This window comes from Chiroxiphia lanceolata, chromosome 10, assembly GCF_009829145.1.
Source record: "Chiroxiphia lanceolata isolate bChiLan1 chromosome 10, bChiLan1.pri, whole genome shotgun sequence".
Classification (NCBI taxonomy): Eukaryota; Metazoa; Chordata; class Aves; order Passeriformes; family Pipridae; genus Chiroxiphia; species Chiroxiphia lanceolata.
Genome location: NC_045646.1, coordinates 12,534,495 through 12,562,305, shown reverse-complemented (window position 1 = coordinate 12,562,305; position 27,811 = coordinate 12,534,495). Strand labels below are relative to the sequence as shown.

The window sequence follows — 27,811 nt, the reverse complement described above, 5'->3', positions numbered from 1 at the left end:
GAAAATGATACCTTTTTTCTGTATCTTGAAAACACCAAAAACCACATTGGTTCTAAACAAGCACCTTAAGGACTGAATTAAGGACTACTAACCATTGCCTTTTGAGCTGTTTTGTCTGCCTCTGGTTTCTAGGGGAAAATTACCTAAAATGTGCTTATTTGAGAGGTCTTTCCCCTTACAGCTGAGCTTTGCCCCTATGAAATGCTGTGACCTTTTGAAAAAAGTTAAAGCTCATAACAGAAGAGCAAATGAAGGTAAAGACTTTAGAGAGCCAAGTCAAAGCATAATTTTAAGGAGCACATGTAATCAATAATGTCATGTAGGACAGAGGTCAAATCAAAATACTGTTAACAGTCATCTCAAGGAACTGAAATTTAATTAGGCTGCAGTAATGACCACAATATATGATTATTTTCACACAACATTTTTTTTCCTGCAGCTAAGAGTAACGAAAGAAAAAAAATGTAACCACAGAGTAAGTAATTATATGCAAAGTACCCTTCACAGACTTTATCCCCAACTTGCATAAATGCATAACAAAAAAAGGAGACTTGCTTGGATTCAGTTTGTTACATACAACAGACACAACAGAAACCATTCAGCTTAGCCAAATATATCACAGGATTCCAGATCCTGAGTCAGCAACTTGCATACGGAAGTACCAGCCTTAGACACTGGCCTTCTAACTCCATTAAAATGGCAAGTTTATTATATGCCTATATGATATTAAATCACTCATGCTCCAAGTTGGCAAATGGTTTACATTCAACATGAGAAAAAGTAAATTAAGAATTTAATGCTGTGACTTCAAAGCAATGAGTTCAGATATAAAACTTGGAAGTATTTTACTGTAACTCTGGTTTGTTTAGTTTTTATATGTTTTAGTCTTTACAGGAAAATAATTAAGTTCTGCAAACTCTTATATTTCATAGCTTACAAAAATATGACAGAATTGAAACAAATGGTCCTAAGCTGTCTTTTCTTCAGGTGAAGGCTTTCTCCTCAATGTTTCAAAAAGTTTTTGTGCAGAACAAAGTCTCAGCTAGCCCATGACACCTGTACAGGTGTCAACATTACTGACAAACGAACTTGGAGGCTGATCCATTCACATTCGTACCTAGCAATTTCAGGATCAAGTTTCCACAGGCATTCCCAGCTCCTGCCAAAGACTCTCCCAAGCACCTGGTTTTACTTATAATTTTGGTGAAGTTCTAGGCTTTCTTTTCCAGCTTGTGAGGACAGAGGATACTGGATGAATAGCACACTGACCTAGGAAAGCTGCTTTGTAGGACTATGCTCTGTTTATCCTGTGCACATAAAGGATGCCTTTGCAACATTCATGGTTTTTCTGTTTAAAGGGAATAAAGGAGAAGAAATAAATGAAGATAGGACATGTATTTCTTTGGAGTCTGTGAGATTTCAACTCCAGTGAAGTCAATGGCAAAGCTCCTGCTGACTGCCTGAAGTATACAACATCCATGTGCACCATCTAGCACATTTTAAATGCTACTGCAATATGGATAGATGTAGCTTAGCTTTAGGATAAAAACACTGGAAGATACATTTCCTTTACAAAACGATTGAAGCATTCAGTTCCTAACAGCTTTTTAGTAACAAAGCTCACAAACTAATGCTTTCCATGCAGTTGCTAATGAGAAGTGTGTAGCTGAGAAAAAAAATGACCATCCTTTACAATCTTCATAAATTACATACTACACAAACAAACAAACGAGACCCAGAGAGAGTGGAAAACATGAGCAACAAGGATAGGCAAGTGCATCTTCCTTCCAGAGGAAAATGTTTAGCATCCAAGACACCAGTGCCCACTGTCTAAGCTGCGCTCATGGGAGAACCAGACGTGGGAGGGCTGGCACCCGACTGGCCGCGGGCTCAGCCTCCCGAGCCTCCTCCACAGGCCACTCACTCATTGCCATCTTGTGTCGGGAACCTGTACGGCAACTTATTGCACAGAGCTCACACTATCGAGGAAGTTTGCTTTGGCCCTTTATACAAAAAGAGGAAGTCCAGAAGAGTGGAATTCTGGAAACAATTAAGTAGTTCTGGGAAGCCTTTAACTGGGACCTCAACATTTTCAAAAATTACCACGTTAAAAAGTAGTCTAGAGAAAGTTAAGATTTATCCACATGCTATCAGTTTTGCAAAGAACTATGGAGTATTTCTGCTGAAATGACTACTCTGTCATTTGTGTTAAAAATAAGGCAGCATAAAATATATTATTCATGCTGAAATCACTTTTTTCACCTATGTATTAACTTCTTTTCCAGAAAAAAATTCGTATTGCCCTGCACTGAAAAACATAGCTAAAAAGATACAGTTCTAATGAAGATGAGACTTCAAATAATTGTCTTTTATAAAAAAACAACCCACTTTGGCATAGCCATCAAAAAGATCCTGAAACCCAATAAATGCCAGCAGCTTTACTGTTTTAACAAATTTTGCAGAAACACCCCTGTTTAGAAATACACTTAAAATTTAAAAACTTCAGTAACTTCAGAGGCAGCCTGCATGAATGTTCCATGCCAGTCACTTTGGAAAGTTAAACATAAATACAAGAGAAAGCAGTATGAACTAGTAAGTACCATAAAAGATCACTGATAAAATTAAATGATATATACTGACTGATCCATCTTCGAAGGTATTGTAGAAATAAAGGTTAATTGATATTTTAAAAAAAGAGCAAGTGGAAAAGCTTTGCATCCAGCTGCACACACTTGTGCATAACAAGGCTGCAGGCATTTGAAGGGACTGACTCGCCATGATCAAACAGATTTTCCCTCCAGCCCAAAGCAGTGCCTTACAGCCTGCAATACAAACAGGGCATTTTTGCCCTGACAAGAGGTATTTCTATGAGTGGAAATTCTCCTTTTAAAACATTATTGTTTACTATTGTACTTTGAGCTCCCTCTACCCCATTTTACTTTTTATGGAACACAGCACATTTAAAGGTACTGATTTACCTAAGCGTATAGTAAAATACTAAGTTGTGTGGAATATCAGTTTCAAATCAAAGTACTTTGTCCTTCAGCAGTGAGCACAGTCAAGATGCAGGTGCCAACTAGAAAGTCAATATAATTCTTCCTGTTGCTGATGAGGCAAGAAAGACCTGGCTATGTTCTTTAACTGGCAGACAAAATGGGAAAAGAACTTCAATATAAATAATGCACCACAGTTGTGAAGGAGGTTTTAAATTGCATTAAAACAGGTTCCTACCCACTGCTGAATAAGCCTGAAGTGCCCAGTTAGACATGTAAGACACAGACAGCAAATTCCTCATTTCTGCATCCTCAGCAAAACAATAAACACATCTCAACTATACCTACAGTTTGAAAACACGACAAGGGAGATGTCACGACTGTCGCTTCTCACAAAAGAACTTGGGAGTTGTAGCAGATAGTTCATTGTAGCCATCAGCTCACTGCTCAGCAGCAGGTAAAAGACAAAATAGGCTATAAGGAATTACTATAAAAAGACCAGAAAAAAAACCAGAAAGCATCACAATACAACTGCATAAATCCATAATGCAGATATACTTCAAGTATTTTGTGCAGGTTCTGTTCTTTCACCTCAAAAAAGGTTTTATAGAACTAAGAAAGGGGAAAAGAGTGGCAAGGCTGACTGAAGCTAGGAAACAATGTCCATGCAAAGAACAACTACACCATGAGAATTTTTCAAGCCAGGAAAAAGATCAAGTGCAGGTAGCATATACATCTATGAAGTCATGAATGGCACAAAAAAAAAAAGAATAGAAAAAGATTACTGAATGCTTTTTACAGAGCAAGAACTAAGGAGAGCCAAATGAAACTGGCAGGTGGTTCAGAAACAAACAAAAGGAAGTACTTTTTCACACAATGTGTAGTTGAACTCTGGAACTAATTGCCACAGGATGTTGCAGATGCCAAAGTTTACATGAGTTCAAAAAGCAATTAGAGAAATGCACAGGATGAAAAAAAAATCCTTGAATGGCTATTAATCACAAAGATATTACCTCAGGATTAGGAAATCTTGGAACCAGAGATTGTTGGATGCTGTTAGAGCATAACAGGCATGTACTGCTGCATGCTTAACCTGTTCTTACGCTGTTCCCAAGCCAGCTCATTGCCAGGAACACGACACTGGGATACATCAGCTGCAGGTGTATCTTTCAATACAGGTATTCTTATGGATTGATTGCATTTTAGGACACTTTCAAAGTCACTTTTTCCAATTCAGCTATTCATATTCTCTTCTGCCCCTTTTTTGCACCTTATGATCCTTTCTCCTAAATAGTCTCTAATCCTGGAGCTTCTTTATTTCTATAAACTTAGTAATTGCTCATTTCACTGGTACAAGTATCATCATATACTTATGTTAAAGAGTATATTTACATTACACTTAGAGCCTTTCTTTAAAGAAAAAGAACCTTCAGTAGATTACAAAACTAGTAATTTGTTAGAAACTGTTCAAAAGTTCTGTTTAACACTCTTTAAAATACCTAGAATAAAACTTGAGACATTAACACTGAGAAGCAGCAAGATTCATGGCATAAACATCATCAAGGAATATCCTTATGTGGGATTAAAACAACATTCAAGGCTGTATAACACAGATAACAAAATCTGCTGAAATTAGTTTTGAGTCTTATATGAGCTCTCATTATGATACTGGGTCACCCATGCTAGTAACAGTTTGCCATTAACCAGTAACCTGAACAAACAATAAAGCACTTCCATTGCTTCAGCATTAAAAGACTGAAGTAACAGCAGTGGGACAGTGTTGCCATATCATCATCATCAAGAGGAAGCATCCCAACCTCAGGTATATAAATAATTTACATTTGCAAGTACAGTTTCCAATCAGGAAGTGAATCCCAGCCTCATATTTACAAATTTAGATGGAAACTGAAAGACTATTTGTAACCACCAGAGAAATGACATCCTGGAACATGTTTTCAGTGTGAATAGTGAGCCTCAAGAAGTTAACTGATTTAAAGACAAAGCTCAAGATATTCCAATCAGCTGGGTTATATAAATACAGCTGCCTGGGATAGAGAGACTGGACTTTGTGATTTAGGAGATCACTTCCCTTCCTAATTAAAATACCAATACTTCACGAACATGTGTTGTCAGAGCCAGGATTTTTTTTCTTTAAGCAAAGTTCTGATCGTCACTAAATGCTATAAGAAGGAAATTACTTGTATGGCTATATGAGACTTCAATGCTCTATGCTTTCAAAATCTGTCTCAGGGGGATAAAAAACCCCCGCACCAAAGAAAGGCACTATTCACTAAGGGAAAGGCAAAGAAACCCCCTTTTCTTGTCATTTCCCCATAAAAATTACTGCCACTTAGCAAAAAAAGCATGCAGAAAGAACACAACTGATCTGAGTACAGAGCTAAGCAGTGGCAGTTTCAAAATCTTCCCGCAGATACAATAAAGCAGAACGTGCCATCACACATCGTTTTGTACTGAGTAACAATTATTTCCTTAGAATAATGTGAGTGGGATCTGTGACCTCCTGAATCTAAAGAAACACAGCGCAGTGACATGTTTTTGCTACACAATAATTTATGAAATGCAAACTACACACTTGAAGCATATACACCAATGTACAGACACCTCAGGTTATAAACACACACAGGCTGCTCCTGCAGGTCTAGTCTTAGCTTACAAAATAAAAACCCCAGCTGTTACTGCTTTGAAATGGGAGCTTATTGCTGGGAGGAGCAAAGTTGACAATGCAAAAATTCCAAGTCGATTTCAGTGCATAATAAAGCCAAGTTAATTTAAACATTATGTCCTTGTTAGTGTTCTTTTACTTTATTTTGAAACATGGAATATCTAAGGATAAATCAAAATTGCCATGTTTTACTCTATACCAGTGTCTGCTCAGGGGGAAAAAAAAAAAATAAATCAACATCCAGCATCAAAGCAAGCACCACTGCTCACTGAGAAAAGGAGGTAATTTCCTCAATAAAGGTCTGAATCCTACTCTGCAGGCTACCACTCATTTTACCTCAACACATATATAGAGGAGGAAAAACCCTTATTTTTTAAAACACTTTCTACCCATTCTAAAAGGATGTTTACATGAAGGTTGACATAGGGTTTCAAAAGCAACACAGGACGTTTGAAGAGAATTATGTAGCTATCATAAAAATTCTATAGTCATACCACTTGTTTCAGAGATCAGTCAAGAAGACCCAGACAATTTGCCCAAGATCACAAAATTCCTACTCACGGTTCCAAATTATTATAGAAACTTCCTAAAGAACAACAAATACCACTGACTGTGATTTTAATAACAACACTTCCAATAATAAGATAGCATTTCCAGTGTAACCAAACCAGCATTATCAAAAGCAAATCCTCAGATTTTGAGTTTATTATAAGCAAAACATTTCTTTTATATTACATTTTGGATGTAAAAAATAGAAGATATGATTCATACTTAGGAAACTAACAGCAATTGAAGGCTTTTCTGTCCCACTGAACCCTTGATATCAGAACTTTGCTAATTAAAAGAAGAAACATTGACCATAAAATTCATTTATTCTGAATTAAATATGCAAAGTCATATTTTAAAACAAAAATAAGTTTCTAAATCGAACACAAAATACAGGTCTAAGAAAAAGGTCACCTGTGATGTCAACATGCAGATATTTATATAACTACATGAACTTCATTTATCACAAGCTTTTTTTTCCCTTTTCCCTTTTCACAGCATTGTTTTTTACCCTACCAATGCAGGTGCATAGCTGGGGTTTAAGTGGAAGTCTCACAGAACAACAGAAGAATGCTGCCCAAAAATTAACTGTATGTGTGCAAGACAAGCCCCATCAGCTAAAAGTCGGTCTAAACCCTACTGGATGTGCAGGTAGACAACAGGGGTATCATCTCAACCTGGACTGTCACCTGAAAAACTTTCACTGTTTAAAGCCTTACCATATTAACCACAAAACCCCTTAACACTTTCTGAGTGTTACTGTGAGCATTAAACTACTGTAATCCTTCTGAAAGTTTAAATCTGCTAGATTTTCTTCCTTGTTGAATCTCTTAATATAATGGCCATCTCATCTTAATAAGCACAACATCACAGAACTTCATGTCTGACAGGTTTTTTCTACATTTTGTAACTACATTTTTCAATTTACTGATGCAATATATCAATGAAATTCTATTGTTCTATCACACTATACTACCCATGTCCATCTTTGAATGAGTAAGATCTGCCTATATTTAAGAAAAAAAAATCCATGTGATATTAAATAAAAGCCAGCACATGAACAACCCATATCACACTGAATGTTCTCAAGGACAGTGGTCAGAATTTGCTTCGCTTCAAGCTCATTCCAAAACACAATAGGATAGGTACTTACTGAGATCCTCTGCAAGCTGGACTCTCTTGCCAGTTAGGAGCATCACCTTTTTCTCATTGTCCTCAGCAAAATCTTCAAGCACTTCCTTAACATTCTTCTCCAAGCGCCTTACTGCAAAAAATCAAAACCACAAAGCAACCAAAAAAAAGCAAGGTGTAATACTTTTGCATCTGTAATGACCTAAGGACAAAATTTGAGAAGGTCTGTTGGAGATGTAGTATATGTTACAATACTACCTAATCTGGCTGGAGAAAAGGCAAATTTCTGAACACAGAAGCCCCTTCTTTGGGCCATTAAGACAGGAAATTCTTTAAGAAAGACTGTTAACTTTCAAAGGGCATTTTCTCTCTCATCAAAATTGTATTACTTTTTTAGGAGGAGATAATTTTTTTGTTTCAAACCCCTCAACTGACTGTGAGCTTTACCTTCAGTATTAGTAAGCTGCTGCCTCAGTGTATTTGCTGTAATCGCCAGCATTCGCTGTATGCGCCAGAAGAGGACAACGTCATTACATTCGAGCTGGAACGAGAGAAGTTGTGGTGTCAGACCTCTGATGTCCAGTAAACACCCTACAGGTACAAGAATCTCTTGACTTTCTTAGCAGCAACTGTAACCTCATGTATACATATACTGACCTCACACAAAAATCCCAGAGAATAACTGGTGTAAGTAACAAAGAAACACATCAAAAACACTTCAGAGGAACCACATCAGCCTTATTTAATGCACTGCATCACCTTCACATCTGCTATTTTCAACACCAAGAGCCATATCATGGGAAACCATGGAAAAACAATTTGCAGACACTATATGCAGGCTGGTGAGTGTAACCTAATGCTCACTGAAACACTACTCTGTTCACAGCAAACATGCTGAGAGACAACAGCTGAACTTCTGGTTGTGCCTCCCTGTCTGACAAACACATCTGAAGACAGTGCTGGACAAAGGGCTATATTTGTTAACAACAGAAGAGACAGTTTCTACACTTGAAAGGATGGCAGGAGGAAGCATTAACTTCACATTAGGACACCTTAAAAAAGATGGTAACCTGAATAGGAGGTTAAGTGTCATGAAGAGGCAGCTCTCCATGCTGTGATATCATTGCCTCATCCCTCAAAGGCAAAAATATTTAAGTAGCAAAGATTTCTGGCTCCATGGTAATCACTGTTGCTCATTAAAATAAAAACAAACCTCCACAGAAAGTGAGGAGCTCTACCTTCTCCAGTAATTTCTTTTTGATTTAAAATACAACGGTAAGAAAACTATATATTCTTTGTGTGAATTCATGCATACTGTCATTTGTTGCACAAGCTTAGATTTACAAAACTGGAAAGCCATTTATAAAGATCTGTTTGAAAACTCTATAGTTATTTTTTTCCCTATTGATCAGATATAGCACCAAGTATTTGCTCTAAACCCTTACTGACCATACTTTTCCTATAAACCCATAAAGATGTTTTCTGAATTTTTTTTTATCACTGAGGTAAATAACTATCAATGGGAAAGTGGGAGAAACGGATAACAAGATACCAACAATAGTATAATACTGCTTTTAGCTGTGTATTTTCAATACACATTGATTAGTACCAGATGTTTAGGTCATGGCTGATACCTAGTGGTCATTTTATATAATTACCACTAGGATGGTATCTTATCCACTGTAAGCCTCATGTAAAACATAACTGGGATCACCAGCTATCTGGTCAGGCTACTTTAAAGTATTTTTAGACCTTTTTTTCAATTGAGATAGAAATAGTAAGGTAAAACACCAGTGTAGATGAAGAACATCTGTTCTTCAGTTTACCTCCGAGTCCACAAAATGCCTCTGATAATAATAGAAGCCTCTTCGACATAGATTGCAGTGGTTCAAGGCAGACTTCAGGAAGAATCTTCTATAAATTTGGTGCCATGTGTCTTTAATCTAGGAAAACAGTACTTAAATTTGACTAAATAAATAAACACATACACTCGCTATCGTGCATAGATTAATGATTGCATTTAATTTTAAAATGTAACTCCAAATTCCACTATCCATGTCACGTAACATATGTTTAAATATTTCTCAGCAATTTGTCTGCAACTGGGCTATGATTAATGTGTTATTTACATTTGGCAAACGTTACAGATGACTGTCAATTTAAAAATCCACTCTTCCATGCACGTAACATAACTGAGTGCTTAAAAATACTGTCTGCAGCCAAAATACATTTAATTATACACTACAAAATAATCTTTAAATTAACACTGAGAACACATTTTTTAATTGTACCCATTAATTTACCAATTAAACCAGATTAAAGCACAGAGAAATATTTCATGGGTCTTATGTAAACAAACATTTGTAACTTTTCTTGATTAGGCTTATTTATATTTCAGTTCTTCAAAATTAAATATGTATATTGATACGCCTCTTTGAAAAACCCACGAAACATAATTAAGAAAATCAATTGCTTAGCTAGAAGGAAAACTCAATTTGCACTCAGCTTCCTCATGCAGAGGATATGGATCACTAACATGACCTTTACAAAAAATGTTAAGTACTGTGTAGGAAAGGAGCAGCAGGTATTTAAATGACTCTTCTACCTAGAATAAGTACAGATATTAATGTTGAAAAGGTAGCCAAAGTTACTCCAGAAAATAAATCACTGTTAAAGGAAATCTACATCTATTGCTTATTAATGTATGAATTCTCATTTACTTAAAATCTTACTTTTAATTAGATAAGAAGTCTAATTACCCCTAAAGGCCTTACACTGCAATGAGATATGTTTTTTTCCAGAAAATGTCAAACATACAATACAATTCCCTGGGACATTCTTAAAAACCCCTGCCTTTCTACAAATATTTTTAAAAAAATTCTCTCTCTTCAATGTACCAATGAATTTCAAACTTCACATACAACCACACTGAAAGTTTAAGGATGCACATTATGTTTTCACTGTATCTTACTCACAAAGGCCTTGATTCTTCTACATAACACCAGAACAATAATTTCAAATAAGCTTTGTCATAATGTACGTAAGAAAATCTGCTCAGCAGATTCTGACTTCAGTCTAAACTGACAGATTCCAAAGTGTTGTACTGTATTTGTCTGACAGCCAACAGAAGTGTGTGAATCGCGTGCAAGAATTCATTTAGTAATTCATTTGGAAACATCTGGATTACAAATTCAGGATTCAGAGGGAGTCTCTTGTATGCTATCTAGAAAGAACATTCAAGTGTTCACAGGGGGCTTCCATATGTCTTGTTACAATTCTGCATCTTACCAGACAAGGGTCCACTGTTACTCCTCTTGCTTCCAGATTCTTTCTGACAGTCGTCACTTCATCATTTGCCAGATAAGCTGCATGGTCTTCATTGCACTTGATTAACTTCTCGAGTTCATTTTTTGTTTCATTACGAATATTCTAGGATAGGAATGAGTAGTTAGAATTAATTATTATAGACTCAGAGATCATCAGCACCTCCTCAATAAACACTCCATTTGCTTAATAAGCCAGAACAGAAAATTCCTCTGATGCTATCAACTATTACATTTAAGTGACTCCAAAGGATAGTTGTGCAAGGACACTTCCAATATAATATTTTTAAGGGATAATTCACTGTCAATTTTTAGTTTTTTCTTTTCATTATGCACTGAAATTCAGAACAAGAATAAAAGGGTGGGAAAAAAAATCATAGGTGTTAGCCCCCTTTCCCCTCCATGAATATCCACTAGCAGGGTTCACATTCACATACCACGTGACACTGATCAGAATTGTACTTTTTGCCTATTAGTTAGCAAGAACTCTCCATGGATTCATACCTTTAAGTTGCTGTTCATGAAATTCAAGTAATATAGGTTGAAGTTGCTACCTTTCCCCTACACCTGGCTACATACAGCTGACTGTAAAACTCCTTTCTCTGAAACAAATACTTTCTACTGTATTCTTTCAAACTCTACTTGCTTCTTTAAAGTATGACTGAGTTTGAGAAATATCTAGAAAAAGTAATATTAAAAGACAATTGTCTCTGGGCATTGAATGGAAGTTGTTATTTAAATTCAAAAGAAATTTCCAAAAGTTATGAGCAAATGAGAAGTTCAGATGAACATGGCCAATCAGAGGATACAGCTGTGATTAGAATGCTATGATAATATCATCACATGCTAATTAAATCCAAATGGAGCATGATAGGAAACTGCATGTGACTTCTACTTAAAAGGCATGCTTGAAAATTATAGAAGAGAATAGCCCAGTCTCCACCTGCTTTTATTGATTTCTTTCTACTGGAAGAACTTTAATACACAAGTCAGTGGCATAATGGCAAAGATATAATTCAGCTGAAGAATGAAAAACAGTTTACAAACCAATGTGTAGCTACAGTATGGAAAAAAATTACGAAATTCTTTGTGGTATTTAAAACAATGAAAAGTAATTTTTTTTTTCCAGTCACTTAAAAAGTGTGAAGAGGGTTGGTATTTTTTAAAGTTCACTCAAAAGTTTTACTCAAAGTAATAATCAAAGTTTTCCAAAAGTAGTGAACTACAAATTCTTTATAATTTATTTCCTTTTACCTGTTCTTTGGTGCGGCCTACCCAGTGTAACCATCTTTTTTTCCAGTCTGGACCCACCATATCTTCAATAACAGATTCAGCTGAAAAAGGAAGCATGATATTAACTATCACACAAAATATACTCAATCACCCAAATGTACAGTTCTAAACTTGGGTACATGAAGAAGAAAGGATATTTTATGTCAAAGAACATAAGATATGCCATAGTGAGTTGAGTCACGTGTCTTTTACTTGAAGCAACAGTTGACGTATTTTATTAAAATTTAAAAATGACTGCCAACAGGAAGATGCTTCAAAGAAGTATATAAAAACACAACAACCCTCCACTGAGACAGCCCTCCTGGTTCCAAGTCAGGCTTTTAAAAAAAAAAACAAACCTTACCTTGCTGCAACTTGCATCAAAACTGATTATGCTAGAAACTATAAAGAGACCACTTACTTTCCTTGAATTTATTCTGTTCTCCTACATGTGCATTTGTACCATTTTTTGACTCTACAGATCTCTAGTGCTTATCTTTCAGTTGCCTCATTGCAAGAGCAGGAGCACAAGCACTTGAGGCTGTACTTTGCTAAATATTTCTATCAGTATTAGCACCATTTCAAACAGTTCCCACTGTGTCAGTTGTGCTGATACAAAAGCTTGCACTGCAGTGAAGTGAACTAGATCCAGACACCGGGTCAGATTAAAAAGCAAAGAGGAGTGGAATACATCCCACAACTCACTGTCTTTGAGCCGACTTTGGAGTGTCTCTTCCATGAAATGAATGGCTGCATCCCACTGCTGTTTATCGGATATTGACCGATCTTCTAAGGCATTGTGCTGGATCACTCGCTGCAATACAGAATGGAATTTCAGCATGCAGTAAATAATTTACTCAAGACTTAGTAAAAATAACGTTTCTAGCATTATCTTCATTTTTTAATGTCTGATAAAGCAGCTTGTATTGGGCACATGCGATTTATTTAAGAGACACCATTCAAAGGACTGCCAAAAATATTTTTGTGTGCCTTTAGCTTGACTCTTTTCTACAGCCTAGCATAGATAAAGTAAAAAATGCAGGACAAGATATGAAACCCCTCTGGATTACAGAATCTATAAAGATGGTAATGAAATGATGTTATTTTATGTGACTACACCAAACAGAACAAATGAGCTGATGCTAAACAATTCCCACCAGGCTGTCCTGTAGCCAGTGGATTATGGATGACTTTTCTGAACCAACCAAAACAGTTTTATTAGATGTTATTTAGGGGGAAACTAATAAAAGATAATAATGAAATGAATTGAGAGAACGTATTAAAACATTATATAGAAAATGTGAGATGGACACACCTCCCTGTCATTTCAGGATTAAAACAAAAGAATGCAAAAATACTGATTATGCAACTTCAGTAAAGAAATTTCAACAGCACTTAGTCAACAAGGCAAAAAAACCCACTACATTATACCAGGCTATCCTCAGCTCTCTCGTTCCATCTATGCCGTTTAATAGTTTCTTCTTTGACAGCTTGTTTCAGTTTATCAAAGATATCATCATGCTCCTTTCCTTTTTTTTCTGTCATGAAACGGGAAAATTCTTCTTGCAAAGTCTCCCACGCCACCTAGAAAGTTAGCAAACAATTCAGCCTGAAATGGACCATTACACTGTGCACCAGCTGCTAAGTGAACATTTATGACAATTCTTGCAAGTATGAAAATTTGGAGACTTTCTGAAAAAACCATGCAAGCATAAGAGTAAGTCACTGACTTGTCCTTTTTCCACTACTAGTAAAGGCAACACTAAACTTGGCTTCACTATACTGTAGCAAGCATAATTCTGTTAAACTTGCAAAAATCTATTAAATATGAATACACCTAGTTGAAGAGTTTAACCTTGTAAAAATTGGGTTTGTTGCTCTGTAGTAGGCAAAACTCACCAGAAGAGCAAAATACAATGTTTCTGCTCTCTATGCTTCTGAACATCAAGATCTTGCCAGTCTTGTCTGACGTGTAAGTTGGTTAAAAGAACTACAGTCAGTCCTTCAAACATCACCTTACTCTTCTGGAGTTATTCTGTCATTTTAAAAAAGCTTTGCACAGATTGTAATTTTTTATTTTTTTATTTAAATAACTAAATTCTTACCTCTACTGCTTTATTAGGCAGTTGCTTGTCAGTCCACTGCTTCAGCTTGATGTCCACAGTGGTGTTAAACGTCCCTGAGTTTGTAGTCTGTGCTGCCGGAAGGTATATATTCTCAATCACGTGAGTAGATACCCTTTCCCATAAAGTTTTCTCAAGAATCTCCTCCCTAAAATGAAAGTTGTAACACATGTGATGGTTTCCAAACAAGCAACTAACAGGTACACATTCAATTTGTTAGAAACACTGAGAAAACAAGACTACAGAACCCAGGAAATACTCCTTAATATCACAACAACTTCAACCAAAATCTGCATTGAACTAAGGACACAAATGCACAATGTTTTCAGCAGCAAAGACAGCTTCAGAAGTTGGCCTCTAAGACTCTCACAGTTGCCCCTGCACTGCACAAACAGCTCCTTGCAGCCTTTAATTATACCAGGATAACCAGGCAGAGCTGTGTGTGTGTTTATTTACGGGAGGTGGGGGAACAACATGGGGGCAGATTGCAAAGCATTGACATGATCTGACTACAGTCCATGCTCCCAAAAGAGCATGTGGGTTTTGTTTCTACAGTATTCTGATTTGATTGTAGGAACATGCTGTAGTTTTCCATTTGGGATTTTCATTGATTGCTCCCAGATTTGATAAATGATGAAGCAAGTTGACAGGTCCAACCTTTTATCAAAATGTATATTGACATTCATTAACAAATGAGCTTCATGTCACTATCAAATGAAGCACTACTTTCCCATTTATTGTGCTTTTCATGAAGTAACAATGGAAACAATCCAACTTCAACCTTTCTAAATTGCAATAAGCCTTACAGTTGCAGTGAGACAACTCAGTTGAGCCAGTGTAACATGTACCCAGTACCCATGGAGTCAGTCACGCTCCTTCTGCTCCTGCCACGGTCTCTAGTACAGGTTGTGGGTTTCCTGCAGGCTAATTTTATGCTTGCTCAGAATGTTAAATCAGCTTAGATCATATGAATGCCAGATTTAGCAGAATGGTGAGAGCTAAGAGACAAAGAAAAAAACTGTCCTTTTTTGGTGGTACAAGACTCAGACCCTTTTCTTCCAAATGGGCTGAAGTTCAGGATGCAAGCCTCCTCCCTGATAATGTCCCTACTCTAACTGGGCCATCTATCAACAAAGACTGAAGAATTTCCCATAAATATCACCTCCCTCCCCCCATATCAACAGTAGCATAATTGAAAATTTCTATTTTGTGTTTAAAACATCCTTCCTTAAGAACTAAACAGTTTGAAGCTGCCCATCTTTCATACCAGTATTAATGGGGAACAAAGTCCCAAATTTTTCTACTGTTGAAAAAGCTGTTCAGCGTATTCAGCGTAGTAAAAATATTTATATAAAATTGAAAGGAACTCAAGGATTTAAATGTTGAAAAAATTATCTTTAAATAAATATTGCCACCAGCAAAAAAACCGATTAAAAATCTTTTAAAGAGCTTTGTTTAAAGTAGGATAATTTAATAGTGTTCAAGCAGAGATCAATTATTGATCATTCTTGATCACCATTAAAAGAACCAGGGATGTGGCAAATTAGTTTCACTTGCATTCACTTGCAGGGTGTGCTGGAACCCATCTGTTATAGATTTTACCACTTAAAATGCACTGCAGGAGAAGTGTAATTCTCTGATTAAGAACAATTGCAATCTCATTCCTTCTTTACTGATTATCAATAAGAATACTTTTGCTTTGCTTAATCTAATCAAACTTAATTGGAAGGAATGGAAATTTTAACAGAATAGAAACACTTGCATTCATCAAATGCATTGCTGTTTTTAGTCTGGATATAGTGACATTTTCATAAAAGCATTTGTTTCAGGCCTTAGCTTTGCAGTTGTAATTTATAGCTCATTAAGTGTAATAAATCTAGAATCACCACTACACTCTAACTTTCAAAGGAAATGCACAGCAGCATTCATGTTGTGCACCCACCCAATCCATAACATGAAATGAAGCAGACTAGATGCGGGCCAGAGTTCTTCAGCATCTATTACACAGCCAACAACAGCAAACACCAGAATAACAACCTGCATTACATTTGGACTAGAACAATATTTCATACTAACACACTGCATACAAGTCTTTCTCTGAACACAGCCACACACCCAAGCATTATTCTAATGTTATTAAGAGTCAGACAGTTTATCTCGTTCTTTAACCTTTGACCAAGTTACAGTTCAGTTCAGGTCACTGAACATAAAGGCATTAAAGAAATCTTTTTTTCATTGTTCTCAGTTGTGATACAGGCTGTCAAAGTAATCCTCCATGTTGGCTACTCTCCTCTCAGCCTACATGTACAGTGGCTTTACTATGCAGTGATGCTACACAGTTAAAGTGCTTAGGCTGAGCTCCCTCTCACACCTGTGCTGCCTTACAGAGAAGTAGGTCAGCGTAGTACAGTGCCAGTGATTGAGGCTACCAACGAGATCCACACGTAGGATGGAACTCTCACACATCCAGATTAGCTCTTTGTACAGCCAGGAATGACACATTCTTTCAATTTCCAAATCTCTGATACCTCGATTTCCAACATCAAATACATTATTTTGAAACACACAGTGACAATCCCCAAACATCAAGAGGAATTACTCACTCATACTTCAAATGAACACCTGAAAACTTATTATGACTGTTCCTTTGCATTTTTGAGGAATATTTATTGTTCATTACACTGTATAAAAATAGAAGTACAAACTGATATCATATAATTTTTGTGGAGGGGTTATACAAGTATTTCCTGATTCAGAATAACAAACAAACATAGACAACTGTCACAGGGACAAAGGACATGATAATACACTGTCCAAGAAAACCAGTTTCTTACTTGTATTTGAAAATTTTGTTTACTAGAACTCTTTATATTTTAAAAACAAACTTCTGATAGTTAACAAAATAATAAAAAACAAACAAAAAAAAACAAGGGAAAAAAGAAAAAAATTACCATACCAGTGCTTTGGTGTGACCTGAGTCAAACTTATGACTTCATCAAGAATCTCATTCTTTGCTTTTTCAAACAATTCATTCTATGCAAAAGGAAACAATAAGATTAAGTACAGTTTGATCATGTTTCTATACAAAAACTGAAAAAAAACCCCCTCAATTCTTTTTCTTACAGCCTTTAAACCTCAAATGATACCTCCTGGTCATGTTCTGTCATGATCACAAAGAAACACTGACCTATTCCTGGGGGCAAGTTAGGTCAGATAACTGTATAGTAGAAGAATGAAGGACTTAAGTATTGAAGTATCACAATGTTGAAGAACAGTATTTCATAAAACAGAGCTCAGTATTTCCTTCCCCTAGAATAATATACACTGTCCTCACACTTCAAAATGTCAGTACTTTATGTTAACTTTAACAAATCTTTACAAATGAGATCAAATGGCATAAATTTTAATTCTTAATCTTCAACCCTTTGAAGTACAGCAGTTAAAGCAGTTAAATTTACCCTGTCCAGCTCTCGCAATCGGGGGTAATTGTTCTTCCATTCAGTCTCGAGATTGAAACGTGTAGCTGCAAAAATCAGAAACAAGGCCTTAATTTTTTTAATTGTCTATATGAACTTCATCATTACCTTAAAAGTTTAGCAGCACCTAAAATTGCCACAAGTTTTTATTATAGCAAAATTATAACAAAAGACACACTTTAAGTGTGTCTGCAAATGAGCAGAATTCTTGGCTGTCTATGCCCAAATCATCATCATCATGGCTAGGCTTCACAAACGAAGATTTGAGAAGGATTCTATCCACGCTTGCTACTCTGCCTGTAATTCACAGAATCCATGCATTAAAAAAAACATAGTGGAAAGAGCCATTCGACTTCCATCTCTGCACAAGTCAGTCCTGCCTTGACCTTTATGTAGAAAGCCATTTTAAACAACATCTGAATCCAGTGGAAGAACTGTGTTTTGCTCATGGAAAAAAAAACAACACCAAAAACCCCTTGATTTTTCTCTTCATACTTATTTGCTCCTTTGGTTTTTAGAGCAAGTGGGTACTTCATACCATGAATTACTTTTTTGGGTCTTTTTATAAAGATTTACAGGGGTGATCGTCAATTAACAAGAAATATTGACCATATAAAACACATAAAACATAATTGCCCAAGCATGTTAGCAAAAGCCAGTCCTTATATGTTACAGTCCTTATACGTCCTTATGTGGAAGAACTACCTGTTTAACAACAAGTTGCTATTTCACTTGTTTTTTTGAAAAGATGTTTACCTTTAAAAGCATCTGCTTGCTGCTCCACAGACTCTCTCACCATTTTCCAAAAGCAGTCTGACACAGCAAGACTTAAGTTCTTTGTTGTTACTTGATGTGCTTTCAGCATAGATGTCCTGTAAAGGAAGACAGCTAGAGGAGATTCGATGCTTACCAACGCTTTCTGGCCCATAATTTCTCCTCCCAAGAGTAAAGCTTTGCTTTTTATAGCAGAAAATAACATGTAAATGTGCTCTTAAACCCAATTCCAGTATCTTCCTCCAAAATATGCAATGTAGATAATCACCAAAGCAGGGGGAAAAGCCCCAAAGCAAAGCAAGCAAACAAAAACCCCTCACCACAAATAATTTTTTATTCTAGAGGCTGCAGTGCAGGTACTCAGTCCCAAAGACCACGTAGGGTATCTTCCTGACAAATACCAGCCTGTGAAATCAAAACTCTGCTCTATCAACTTCCCACCAGGTTACCCTTTGAATACAACATTGTCACACTAAGATAACAGATATTCAGAGGCACCACAAGTCATAGTCAGGCTGGGTTCCCTCCTCCCTGCTGTACTAAGTGCCTGGACACAGGCTGGAACTTAGTTTCTGTAGAGCCAATGGAGAGACACAGAAAAACCTCGGAAGAGAGGCCCAGAACTCCAGTGGAATCTAGTGCTGCCTGTCTGTCTCCACTGTCTTAGAGCAAGCATTAGGAAACCAGGATAACTTGGCCACCTCAACATTGTACTTAATTTAAGCAGATTAAATCTCAGTGCTTCCACACTGCAATCCTTTTAAGTTCAACAAGAAAAACTGATGCTAGGATTTACCAACACAGGCTCATTTTAGTAAAAAGAATAAAATAGCAACATACTTTAATAGCTTTGAATTTTGAAAAAATTCCTCTTCATATTCTTTAATAGATTCAATGCTTTCACTGCTGTTTCCTGGAGAAAGAAAAGAGTGCTGCAACAGTTCCATCTAGACAGTTTTCTCTGCTACCAAGGACAAAATAAGCAGAGCTAGAGCTCTCTTTACCTTTTCCAGTAACAACTGCAAAATAACCCAAAGCTTTCATTGGAAAGAGTTTGCCTTCAATGATTTGCTGGATCTATGAAAATAAAGGATTAAAAAAGCCATAGTTAACTTTGCACAGAGACAACCTTTCCTTCATTTCCTTTGGCACAATTTTAAAGCCAGATCTGGTTACATCTCTGCACAGAGTACTGCAGGATGCAGTTTGTCATGGGACTACGAGTTCTACTGATATTTAAAACAAACAAAAAAATAAAGGCATAAAACAAATACGACAACACAGCAAAACACAAAATACAGCAAAAATGCCTATTTGGGAAATGGAACTTGTTCAGGTCACCTTCATGAAACAAATCAGTATTGTAGCAAGCTGAGACTGCAGTCACACAGCTGATCACTAAAAGCAAGGCCTGAGAGAGATTAAAACAACAACCACCAAAAAAAAAATCATACTGAAAACAAAAATAAGCACTCAAAAGCATCTGGAACAGGTAGGTCAGGTCCAATGTTTCAACAGCGTCTCAAATATTTTACCATGTGTGACTTAAGCCATCACAATGTGACAAAAACAGTTTCAACTCACCCTGTTTGGGCTAGCCACGTTTTTCTCTGCAAGATCAACCTTTGTCAACACAAAAATTGTCCTTTTTCCTTGGGGATCCATTTGGCTGACTAAGTCTGTGACAATACTGCGTTCTGCATCCACCGACCCATCTAAAATATATACGAAGTTGTGTTTCAGGGACGATGTAATCTAACACACTGAAGACACGGTAGGTGTCAAGTAAGTTTCATGTTACAACTTAAAACCAGTAAAATTAGACCCATTTTTGGGTACACAGAGTGACAATTTGTTTTGTTCCCAGCATCATAAAAAACTAGTTTGTTCTATTTAAGTTTAGAACAATACCAGCTTGCTCAAAATATTCAACTCCACTATTCTATGCTGCCTCCAAAAATACTTTTGAAGAAATCTTGAATATTATCACCACCATTTTTCTTTAATGATTAAGAACTCTTACAAAAAGTTGCTTTTTGCCACAAATTCTGCACAGATTGCCTTAATTTATAAACAGACATTCCACAGCATTCTGTTTTGTACGCCATACAAATTAGCACAAAAGGAAATTTAATACAATCAGGGTAGATCCCAGAGTAACATAAGAACCATGATTAAAACAAAATGTCCTGCCAGTTGGATAACTACCTAGACTCTGATTACCTTGAATACAGAGGATGATGGCATTAGGATTCTGCATGTAGGCCTTGCTGATGCTAAAGATAGTTTCCTTTGTATCTGGAGCCATACCTGATGTCACAGTCTTTAATATGTATATGGAAGTATATATTTAAAGGAAAGAAAAAAGAAAACAAAGATGTTAAAAAAAACCCCAATAGCTAATGTTCTCACCAATAACACTACCTCAGTTTCATGTGTTAATTTAAATAATTTTTTTATTTATTCCATACTTACACTAATGACTCCTGGTAAATCAACCAATACCATTCTCTGTAAACCAGGACCTTTCACACTTAAGGAGATGGTCTGTGAAGTAAAATTGAAATTCAAGATTTATACACACAGCTACTTTGCATGTAGTTGCATACACAAACACACACACATAAAACTATATAAATGCATATTTACACACATAATGCTTTAATCAGTAACAACCTGTAAATTTTAAATAGGAAGTACAACTTTAAATGCAAGTAACTGTTATATAAAACTGATTTTAACAGTTTAACAGTCCAAATACACTTTCCAAATGCAAACTATTAAGTATACACTAACTAGATTCACCACAGTATCCTAGTTGAAGAGTACTTACAAAAGATATACATGTACAGACATTTGCCATTAAATATTTGAGAAGTCTTACCTCAGTACTAACAGTGCACCCTTCTTTCACACTATTTCTCATTCTGATTTCTATTTCATTTCTCAAAGCTGCAAGCTGTTACAAGAAAAGCAAAATATCAAATTTCACTCCAATTGAACAGGGGCTTATAGATCACAAAGACACAATTTTTTCAGAGTTAATAAAAGTCATACTGACTTCCAGTCACTTCTTTATACTTACATCCTCCTCTTTGGTCAGATCAAACTCCCGAGAGCTGTCTTTGAATAAAGCCACATGGTGGGGACCTTCACTAAGGGTTACCTAAATGGTAAAAGCCCAATGAGAAAGCACAGCAAATCTAACACAGAGAAACATGAGAAGTATGTGCACTTCCCACTGTAGAAATACAACTATATATAATGCTTATTTAGCAAAGAATTACTTAATGGTAGGCATTACTACTACACAGACAGTATACTTGGATTATATATTGGCCTGTAGAGGTTTTATCATTGGCTGAAACAACCCTCTTGCTTAGAGGCCATTTTATAAACATATGTTTACATACACTTCAATTAATGGCATGATCAGAGAGAGAATAATACAGCAAATGCTGATTCAGAGATTAGGATGGTTCTTACCTTAACAGGGGAGCGTGTCATCATCTCCCCAGACCCTCGGGGGAATATGCGGGCTTGGGCGATCATTTCTAACACGCTGGTTTTTCCTGCACTTTGATCTCCAACCACCACCACCTTAAGTGAAAGTTTAAACAGCTGTTGGCTTTCAGCAGGACATTCTGAAAGCTTAGACAGGCTGACTAGAAATACATGAATCTGTATCAAGAGCAGGTGTATTCTGTTTGATAATAAATGCATTAGTTTAAAGATGGAATCTTTGAATAAGTATGAAGTTGTAGTCATGCAAAAAAATTGACTTAAGACAGTACAGTCCACAAAGCACCACCTAATGAAGAGAGGAAGGACTTGCTGCTCTCGTGGCAGGCAGCTCTTCTCTCTCTTCTTGTACAAGCACCTTTCAGCTGGCAAAACACTACACATCTGGTAGATGCTTATCCTGAAGCTGAATTCTGAAGTAGTTGCTGTCATTTCCCCATCATAGTGGTTTCCTATAGAAGCTACCAGTGCTACAGGTGGTTGTGCAAGCAGGAAGCATTCCTGGTTGTCCCCTACACCAGCAGTCAAGCCAGTCAAACCCCTTCCCACAGCCCCCTCCAAAAGCAGGACACCTTACCCTCTGAGCTCCACTCACACACACTGGCAAACAACAGCCATTTTAAAAAGTCAAGGAGGATGGGGTGCCCTGACTGAAACCATTTAAAATTAAAAGCTGAGCACAGCAGCAGCATCTGAACTTAAACAGAGAATAAAATTAAATGCTTTATTCAATTATAAGACTAGCATTTCATAAAAAAATCACTGAATTTGTTATGTACTTACTCTAGGTAGGTGATCTTGAGTGTTATAACTGGCATCATAATCAGACAGTATGTCAAGTACTTCAGAATACATATCAATCAAGGATTTCTGCAAAAAAGAAGTACAGAAAGAAAACACAGCCAATTAAGACAACAAAGACTGAGTTTCAGACCACTTCATCTGTAAACTCACATGTAAAAATGTTTTTATTCTCTCCTGATGGTTTGAAATCTCAACTGTCTACACTGCAGCTCAGATCTTTGTTTCATGAAGTACAATACCAAGCAAAGTCACTCCTTCCTCCTGTGGATGAAAATACTACAGCATCTTGCTGAAGGAGGAAAATGAGAGCTCTTACTTATGTACAGCATAAGAGAACAACAGAGCTCAAAATTCAGTTTCCAAGTTAAGAAGCTGAACTGAGTTCCTTCCATTAAACACTGATTTACATCTTTAGTCTGATGAACAATAAGCATTAACAAAGGTCTAGAGTTATCAGTCCCATTCTGTACAAATAAGAACTCTTTATCTTCTAGTTCTCAGAGGAAAGAGCAAGATCAATATTGGTCAGTGAGCGATGCAGAGAGAGGTAGAAAACATCCATTTTTAGAATGCTCAGGATGTTGGTAGGCAAAAGCAAAAGCATACTTAGTTCAGTCTCCCTGGATTTATATAGAGCCATTAAATGATGTTTCCTGACCCCATAACTTATTCCTACCAAAATCAGTAAGAATCGTGACACAGCATAAAGGTATCAGACTGTGTGTGTAAGAAGGTAAGGTGTAAGAAGACCTGGAAGCAAGATTATTAGAAAATACAGTGAAGCTAAATCAAATAACCCAATCCCATTTCCCAATCACTTGGGTAGGTTATTTAGTTAGATGTGGTAGCCCCTTTGTGCTCTTCAACTGAAGCCATTTCCAAAAGCTATGTACTTCAAAAAAAAAAAAAGGACGGGATGTATTACAGCCTGGATGAGTCAAAAAATTAGTAGAAGTATCTTAAAACTAATGTTAAAAGTTCATATATGAATTAACAAATGAAACAGCATCATGGAAATAGTGGAAAATGTGGGATAATTACATTTCTATGTGGTTTTGTAGCACATAAATACCTTTAACTTCCTCTGATGAATTCCCTTGTCATCTCTTTGCAGTACCAATTTTCTTAATTCTTTGTTCTCCTTCTCTAGTCGCTCAAGCATTCTTTGGTATTTGAGCTATAAAACAGAAGGACAAATATACTTGTGTAATTATGGAAATAGTACACTCACATATGCAAAATTTTACCTATGGAAAATGTATAATCCCTCAGGCAAGTCCTTCAAAAATATGGAAACCTTTGTGATCATTAGCTATTAAAAATACAAGGCCATCAAGTAAAGACCATTAGAATTTTTTTTTGCAATGCAACGCCTTTGCTTCCAAAGTCCTAATAAGACCACACTGTTCCCATACTGATTATGTATGGGAATACATAAATCAATCTTTAGGCATCTTAAGCATCATTTTCAAAGAAGCTACACTTATGGAATCAGATAGAAATTAGTGTCAGTGGGAACTGGCCATTCAACCAAAAAGGTCACAGGGCTTAAATGTGAATCAGCATACAACCTCAGTTCAAGACACAACTGTACCAGCTCAGTCCTCTTTAGGAGATTATGACAGTACTTTGAAGATTATATATTTTTTTTTTATTTTTTGGTATGTAGTCTGAAAACCATTTTCTCTGATGTAGTAATTCATTTAGCCTGAGTATATTTTTAAGAACAAAAGAAATTTCAAGCTGTTAGTAAAAAAAATGTAAATAATAAATGCATTCAAAACTAGCAAATATATGAAGAGGCTACAAAAACCAGTCTCAAAACAATGTGGCTGAGCCAAAAAGCCAATCAATTTATAAGCGAATAGATAAAAGATTAAGTACATTAACTTTAGAAAAGTGAGCAAGCAAACCAAAATACTGACAAATACGACTAACATGCATCAGCCCTGAAAAAATCTAGCTTAAAAATAACTAGTTCTGCCTTGCTAATCAAGGAGATTAAAACTTCGTTGGAATGAGGTTTTGCATTCTGTAAGTCATTGTCAGAGAAAAAACAGACTAGATTGGTCTGTGCCAACACACAGAACTCTGTATTGATAAACTCAGATTGCAGAAAGCACTGCAGCTTAACCAAAAGTATTTCAGGGTTGCTTTTGTCTAGTAAATCTGAGTCTGCTGGACATAAATCACTACTTAAGACATCAGTAACTCAGAAAAATCACCTGAGTGCGTAAAAGTTCTTCTTGAAGTTGATCAATCTTCTCTTTGTCAGAAACCTACAAAGAAAAATAATCATGGCTACTATCACTTGTTTAGTTCAACCACTGCAAATAACCAAACCACAAACTGAAAGCTTTGCTCCACATAAGAAAACTGACTTAACATGCATTTTAAAGCAAGTAAAATTCTTCAATTAGCATTTGAGATTTAAGGCTGATGGAAACCTCCACCTGCTACAGGAGATTCACATCAAAGAACTGTCTGAATTTCAGTACATGCAAATGCAAAAAATAATCCTTCAAGACTTAACACTAGGAAAGTGGGCTTAGGGAAAAGCAACTTAATACAGTGCTGAGGGAGTTTTCGGGCCAGTGAACTAAATGTAAGTTTTGTGGTCAAATTCTCAGGATCTCGTATGTTAATTCTCTGAACTAGCATGATGTTAATGGGATAAAATCACTAGACACCTGATTGCTACAGAAACTACTTTCAAGTGAGTATTCACTAATTCTGAATATTCACGAGGATTCTTATTTCATACTTTTTTGTCAGAATTATAAATCTAAACAAGCCGCACAACTTCATAAATGTTAGTTAGGTAGGACAGTCTTGAAGGGTTATTTCAAAATTATTTAAATTACATTAAAAACTGGAAAAATTAAGATATTATAGTACAAGATATTTTGAAGTTCAAGGCATTAATGTAATAAGATCAGGCACTAAGAACCATTTTTAGACAAACAGTCATAAAATATGTTCATCAAGATGTAATAAACAGTTGTTTAAAACAATCCCCTTTTAATAACACACAGACAAAAGTATAAATGGTGCAATACAAATTGCTATGATGTAAATATTTACAAACAGCATAAAATCCAATAGGTGACAGATGAAACATTCAATTTAGAAAAAATTGTAATCTAAACAATTACTGGAAGCTTTAATATTTAAATAAACTTTATGTAATAAAGCTCATGTGACATTTACAACTCAAGGCAGCTTCAGATCAGAAGAGCATACTATCTACTATGCAGAGGACAGCTGTCATTTAGACATAAATTAATTCTGTTACTATGATTTCACAACAGTTGTTACAGATTAAACAAGACAAAAATCCACAATTATTCATAGTGACCAATATTATTTAGCTATTAAGACTGTAATGTACAGAATTCTCTCTGCACTTTATAGAAAGAAATCCAAGCTGACACTTCCATCTTTGTCCAATTATTTTCCTGGTTGAGTAACAGCAAAGAGGAAGTGCTGTCAATTAGCTGTTCATTTCTGTTAATTAGTTCAGAGGTAGCAAAAGCGCATCAGAAATGGGGTTAGTTTAGCAGAGAGGACTTGATGGTGCAGTCACAAGGTGGTATATGTAAATAAATATTTACATATACACACACTTTCAACACCTCAGAGACATAAGGGGAAAATAAAAGTAGGAGGGTAAAGAGAATGGTGTGGAGAGTCATAAGCAACAAGAAAATTAAGGAAAGAAAAGGAAAACAAAGTGTTTCCATGTGGTAGAGTTTCAAAACAGTCAATATTTTCCTGTTCCCTGCTTTTAAGCAAGCTGTTCTCAAAGGACTTGTGATGCACCTCTGAAACCCATCCCTACAGACACCTCTGACCACATGAGCAGTGTCTCTATAGGCTGTGTGCTTACGTTTAACACAGTGAGTCAAAATATTACACACAGCGCACAAGTTGGAAGATATGAAGCAAAGAATTATCTGGCACTAGATGGTTAATTCTGACAAGGATAATTAGGTAAGCTATGTCAAAAATAACAAACAGCTCTAGAATGATGTATTTGCCTCAGTGTTTGGTGCAGGTGTTATTTCAGTGTTAGTACCAACAGTGCTTTGAACATGTACTCCACAAACAGTGCTAAAAATGTTTAAGCTGCCAATGTTGAAAAGCTAAAACTAACAATCTGAAGTATCGATAGCCACATGACTAATCTATGATTTCACCAAAAAAAAAAAGTAAAATAAAAAATTAACCACTAAAGTATGTCTATACAGGCACATCAGTTTTTGTTTAATCCAGTTAAGCATGGTTTGTACATCAAGATTCCTCCTTCTTTCCCCATTGCCAGCATAAAGAGCTGTGAGAAAACAGGAGAGCCATTTTTAATCAAGGATTCCTGCACACAGATGCAGATACCTGTTTACTAAGATTACCGAAAGCTTCTCAAACATTTTGCAGAGCTGTTGCTTTCCAACAATATTTGCTACATATTGTACAAAATAATGACATGCCTCTGAAAATCCAGTACCTTCAAAACCACAGTTACTGCTCTTGTATATTCTCTAACAATACTACAAATAATTTTAAATTGATCATCTACAAAACTATAATGATTTCCACATAAATGAAACTACCAAGGTCCAGATCAAATGCATTCAAGCAGCCATGCACAGTGCAGCTCTATAAACTCAAAAATTATACTGCTAAATATTTATGATAAGGTTGACCAAAAAGACCCAACAGGAAACAATCGTCTTTTTGTTTTTAGTATCCTCTCTTGAGTGTGAGATGGTTCTTACTATTATTTCATTTACAACTGTAATAGATCTAATACTGAGTAATTAAAATGGAAAAATGTGCAAGAAAATCAGCCAACAAAACTTCTCTAATAGAGAGGCAAGGAAGCCAACTCAGTTAAAAAATAAACATCAGTTCATATATTTTCAAAAGGACCTACAATGGTTTATTTCCATAACAGGAACAATTTATTCTTCTAAAGGAGAATCTGGATCAATAATTAGGATCTTTGAGTCCTATCACCATATTAAGATATTAAAGAAAATAGTCCACCATCTCTTTTAATTTGATGCAAGCAAAAAGATTAGTGTGACAAACAAAGACACATTCCTCATCATAAGGTATGTACGCCAAATGGGAGACCTGAATGCTAAATTAAAACTTTTTATAT

General features: G+C 36.1%; 1 protein-coding gene across 5 annotated transcripts in view; it reads right to left on the bottom strand.

Annotated features, from left to right (window-relative positions):
* OPA1 (OPA1 mitochondrial dynamin like GTPase) overlaps positions 1-27,811 on the bottom strand; it is a 53,267-nt gene that overhangs the window by 12,559 nt on the left and 12,897 nt on the right. For all 5 annotated transcript variants that reach the window (XM_032697692.1, XM_032697695.1, XM_032697694.1 and 2 more), the window contains 22 exons: positions 24,873-24,926; positions 23,720-23,824; positions 22,627-22,713; positions 21,808-21,921; positions 21,407-21,487; positions 21,206-21,280; positions 20,797-20,868; positions 20,545-20,644; positions 19,906-20,036; positions 19,326-19,398; positions 19,162-19,234; positions 18,304-18,419; positions 17,530-17,594; positions 17,028-17,104; positions 14,054-14,219; positions 13,380-13,532; positions 12,654-12,762; positions 11,931-12,010; positions 10,642-10,782; positions 9,180-9,296; positions 7,801-7,894; positions 7,376-7,486 (listed from right to left, as the gene is read on the bottom strand). In XM_032697692.1, coding sequence (XP_032553583.1) covers positions 7,376-7,486; positions 7,801-7,894; positions 9,180-9,296; positions 10,642-10,782; positions 11,931-12,010; positions 12,654-12,762; positions 13,380-13,532; positions 14,054-14,219; positions 17,028-17,104; positions 17,530-17,594; positions 18,304-18,419; positions 19,162-19,234; positions 19,326-19,398; positions 19,906-20,036; positions 20,545-20,644; positions 20,797-20,868; positions 21,206-21,280; positions 21,407-21,487; positions 21,808-21,921; positions 22,627-22,713; positions 23,720-23,824; positions 24,873-24,926 — 2,194 coding nt within the window. The remainder of the gene's footprint in view (positions 1-7,375; positions 7,487-7,800; positions 7,895-9,179; positions 9,297-10,641; positions 10,783-11,930; positions 12,011-12,653; positions 12,763-13,379; positions 13,533-14,053; positions 14,220-17,027; positions 17,105-17,529; positions 17,595-18,303; positions 18,420-19,161; positions 19,235-19,325; positions 19,399-19,905; positions 20,037-20,544; positions 20,645-20,796; positions 20,869-21,205; positions 21,281-21,406; positions 21,488-21,807; positions 21,922-22,626; positions 22,714-23,719; positions 23,825-24,872; positions 24,927-27,811) is intronic.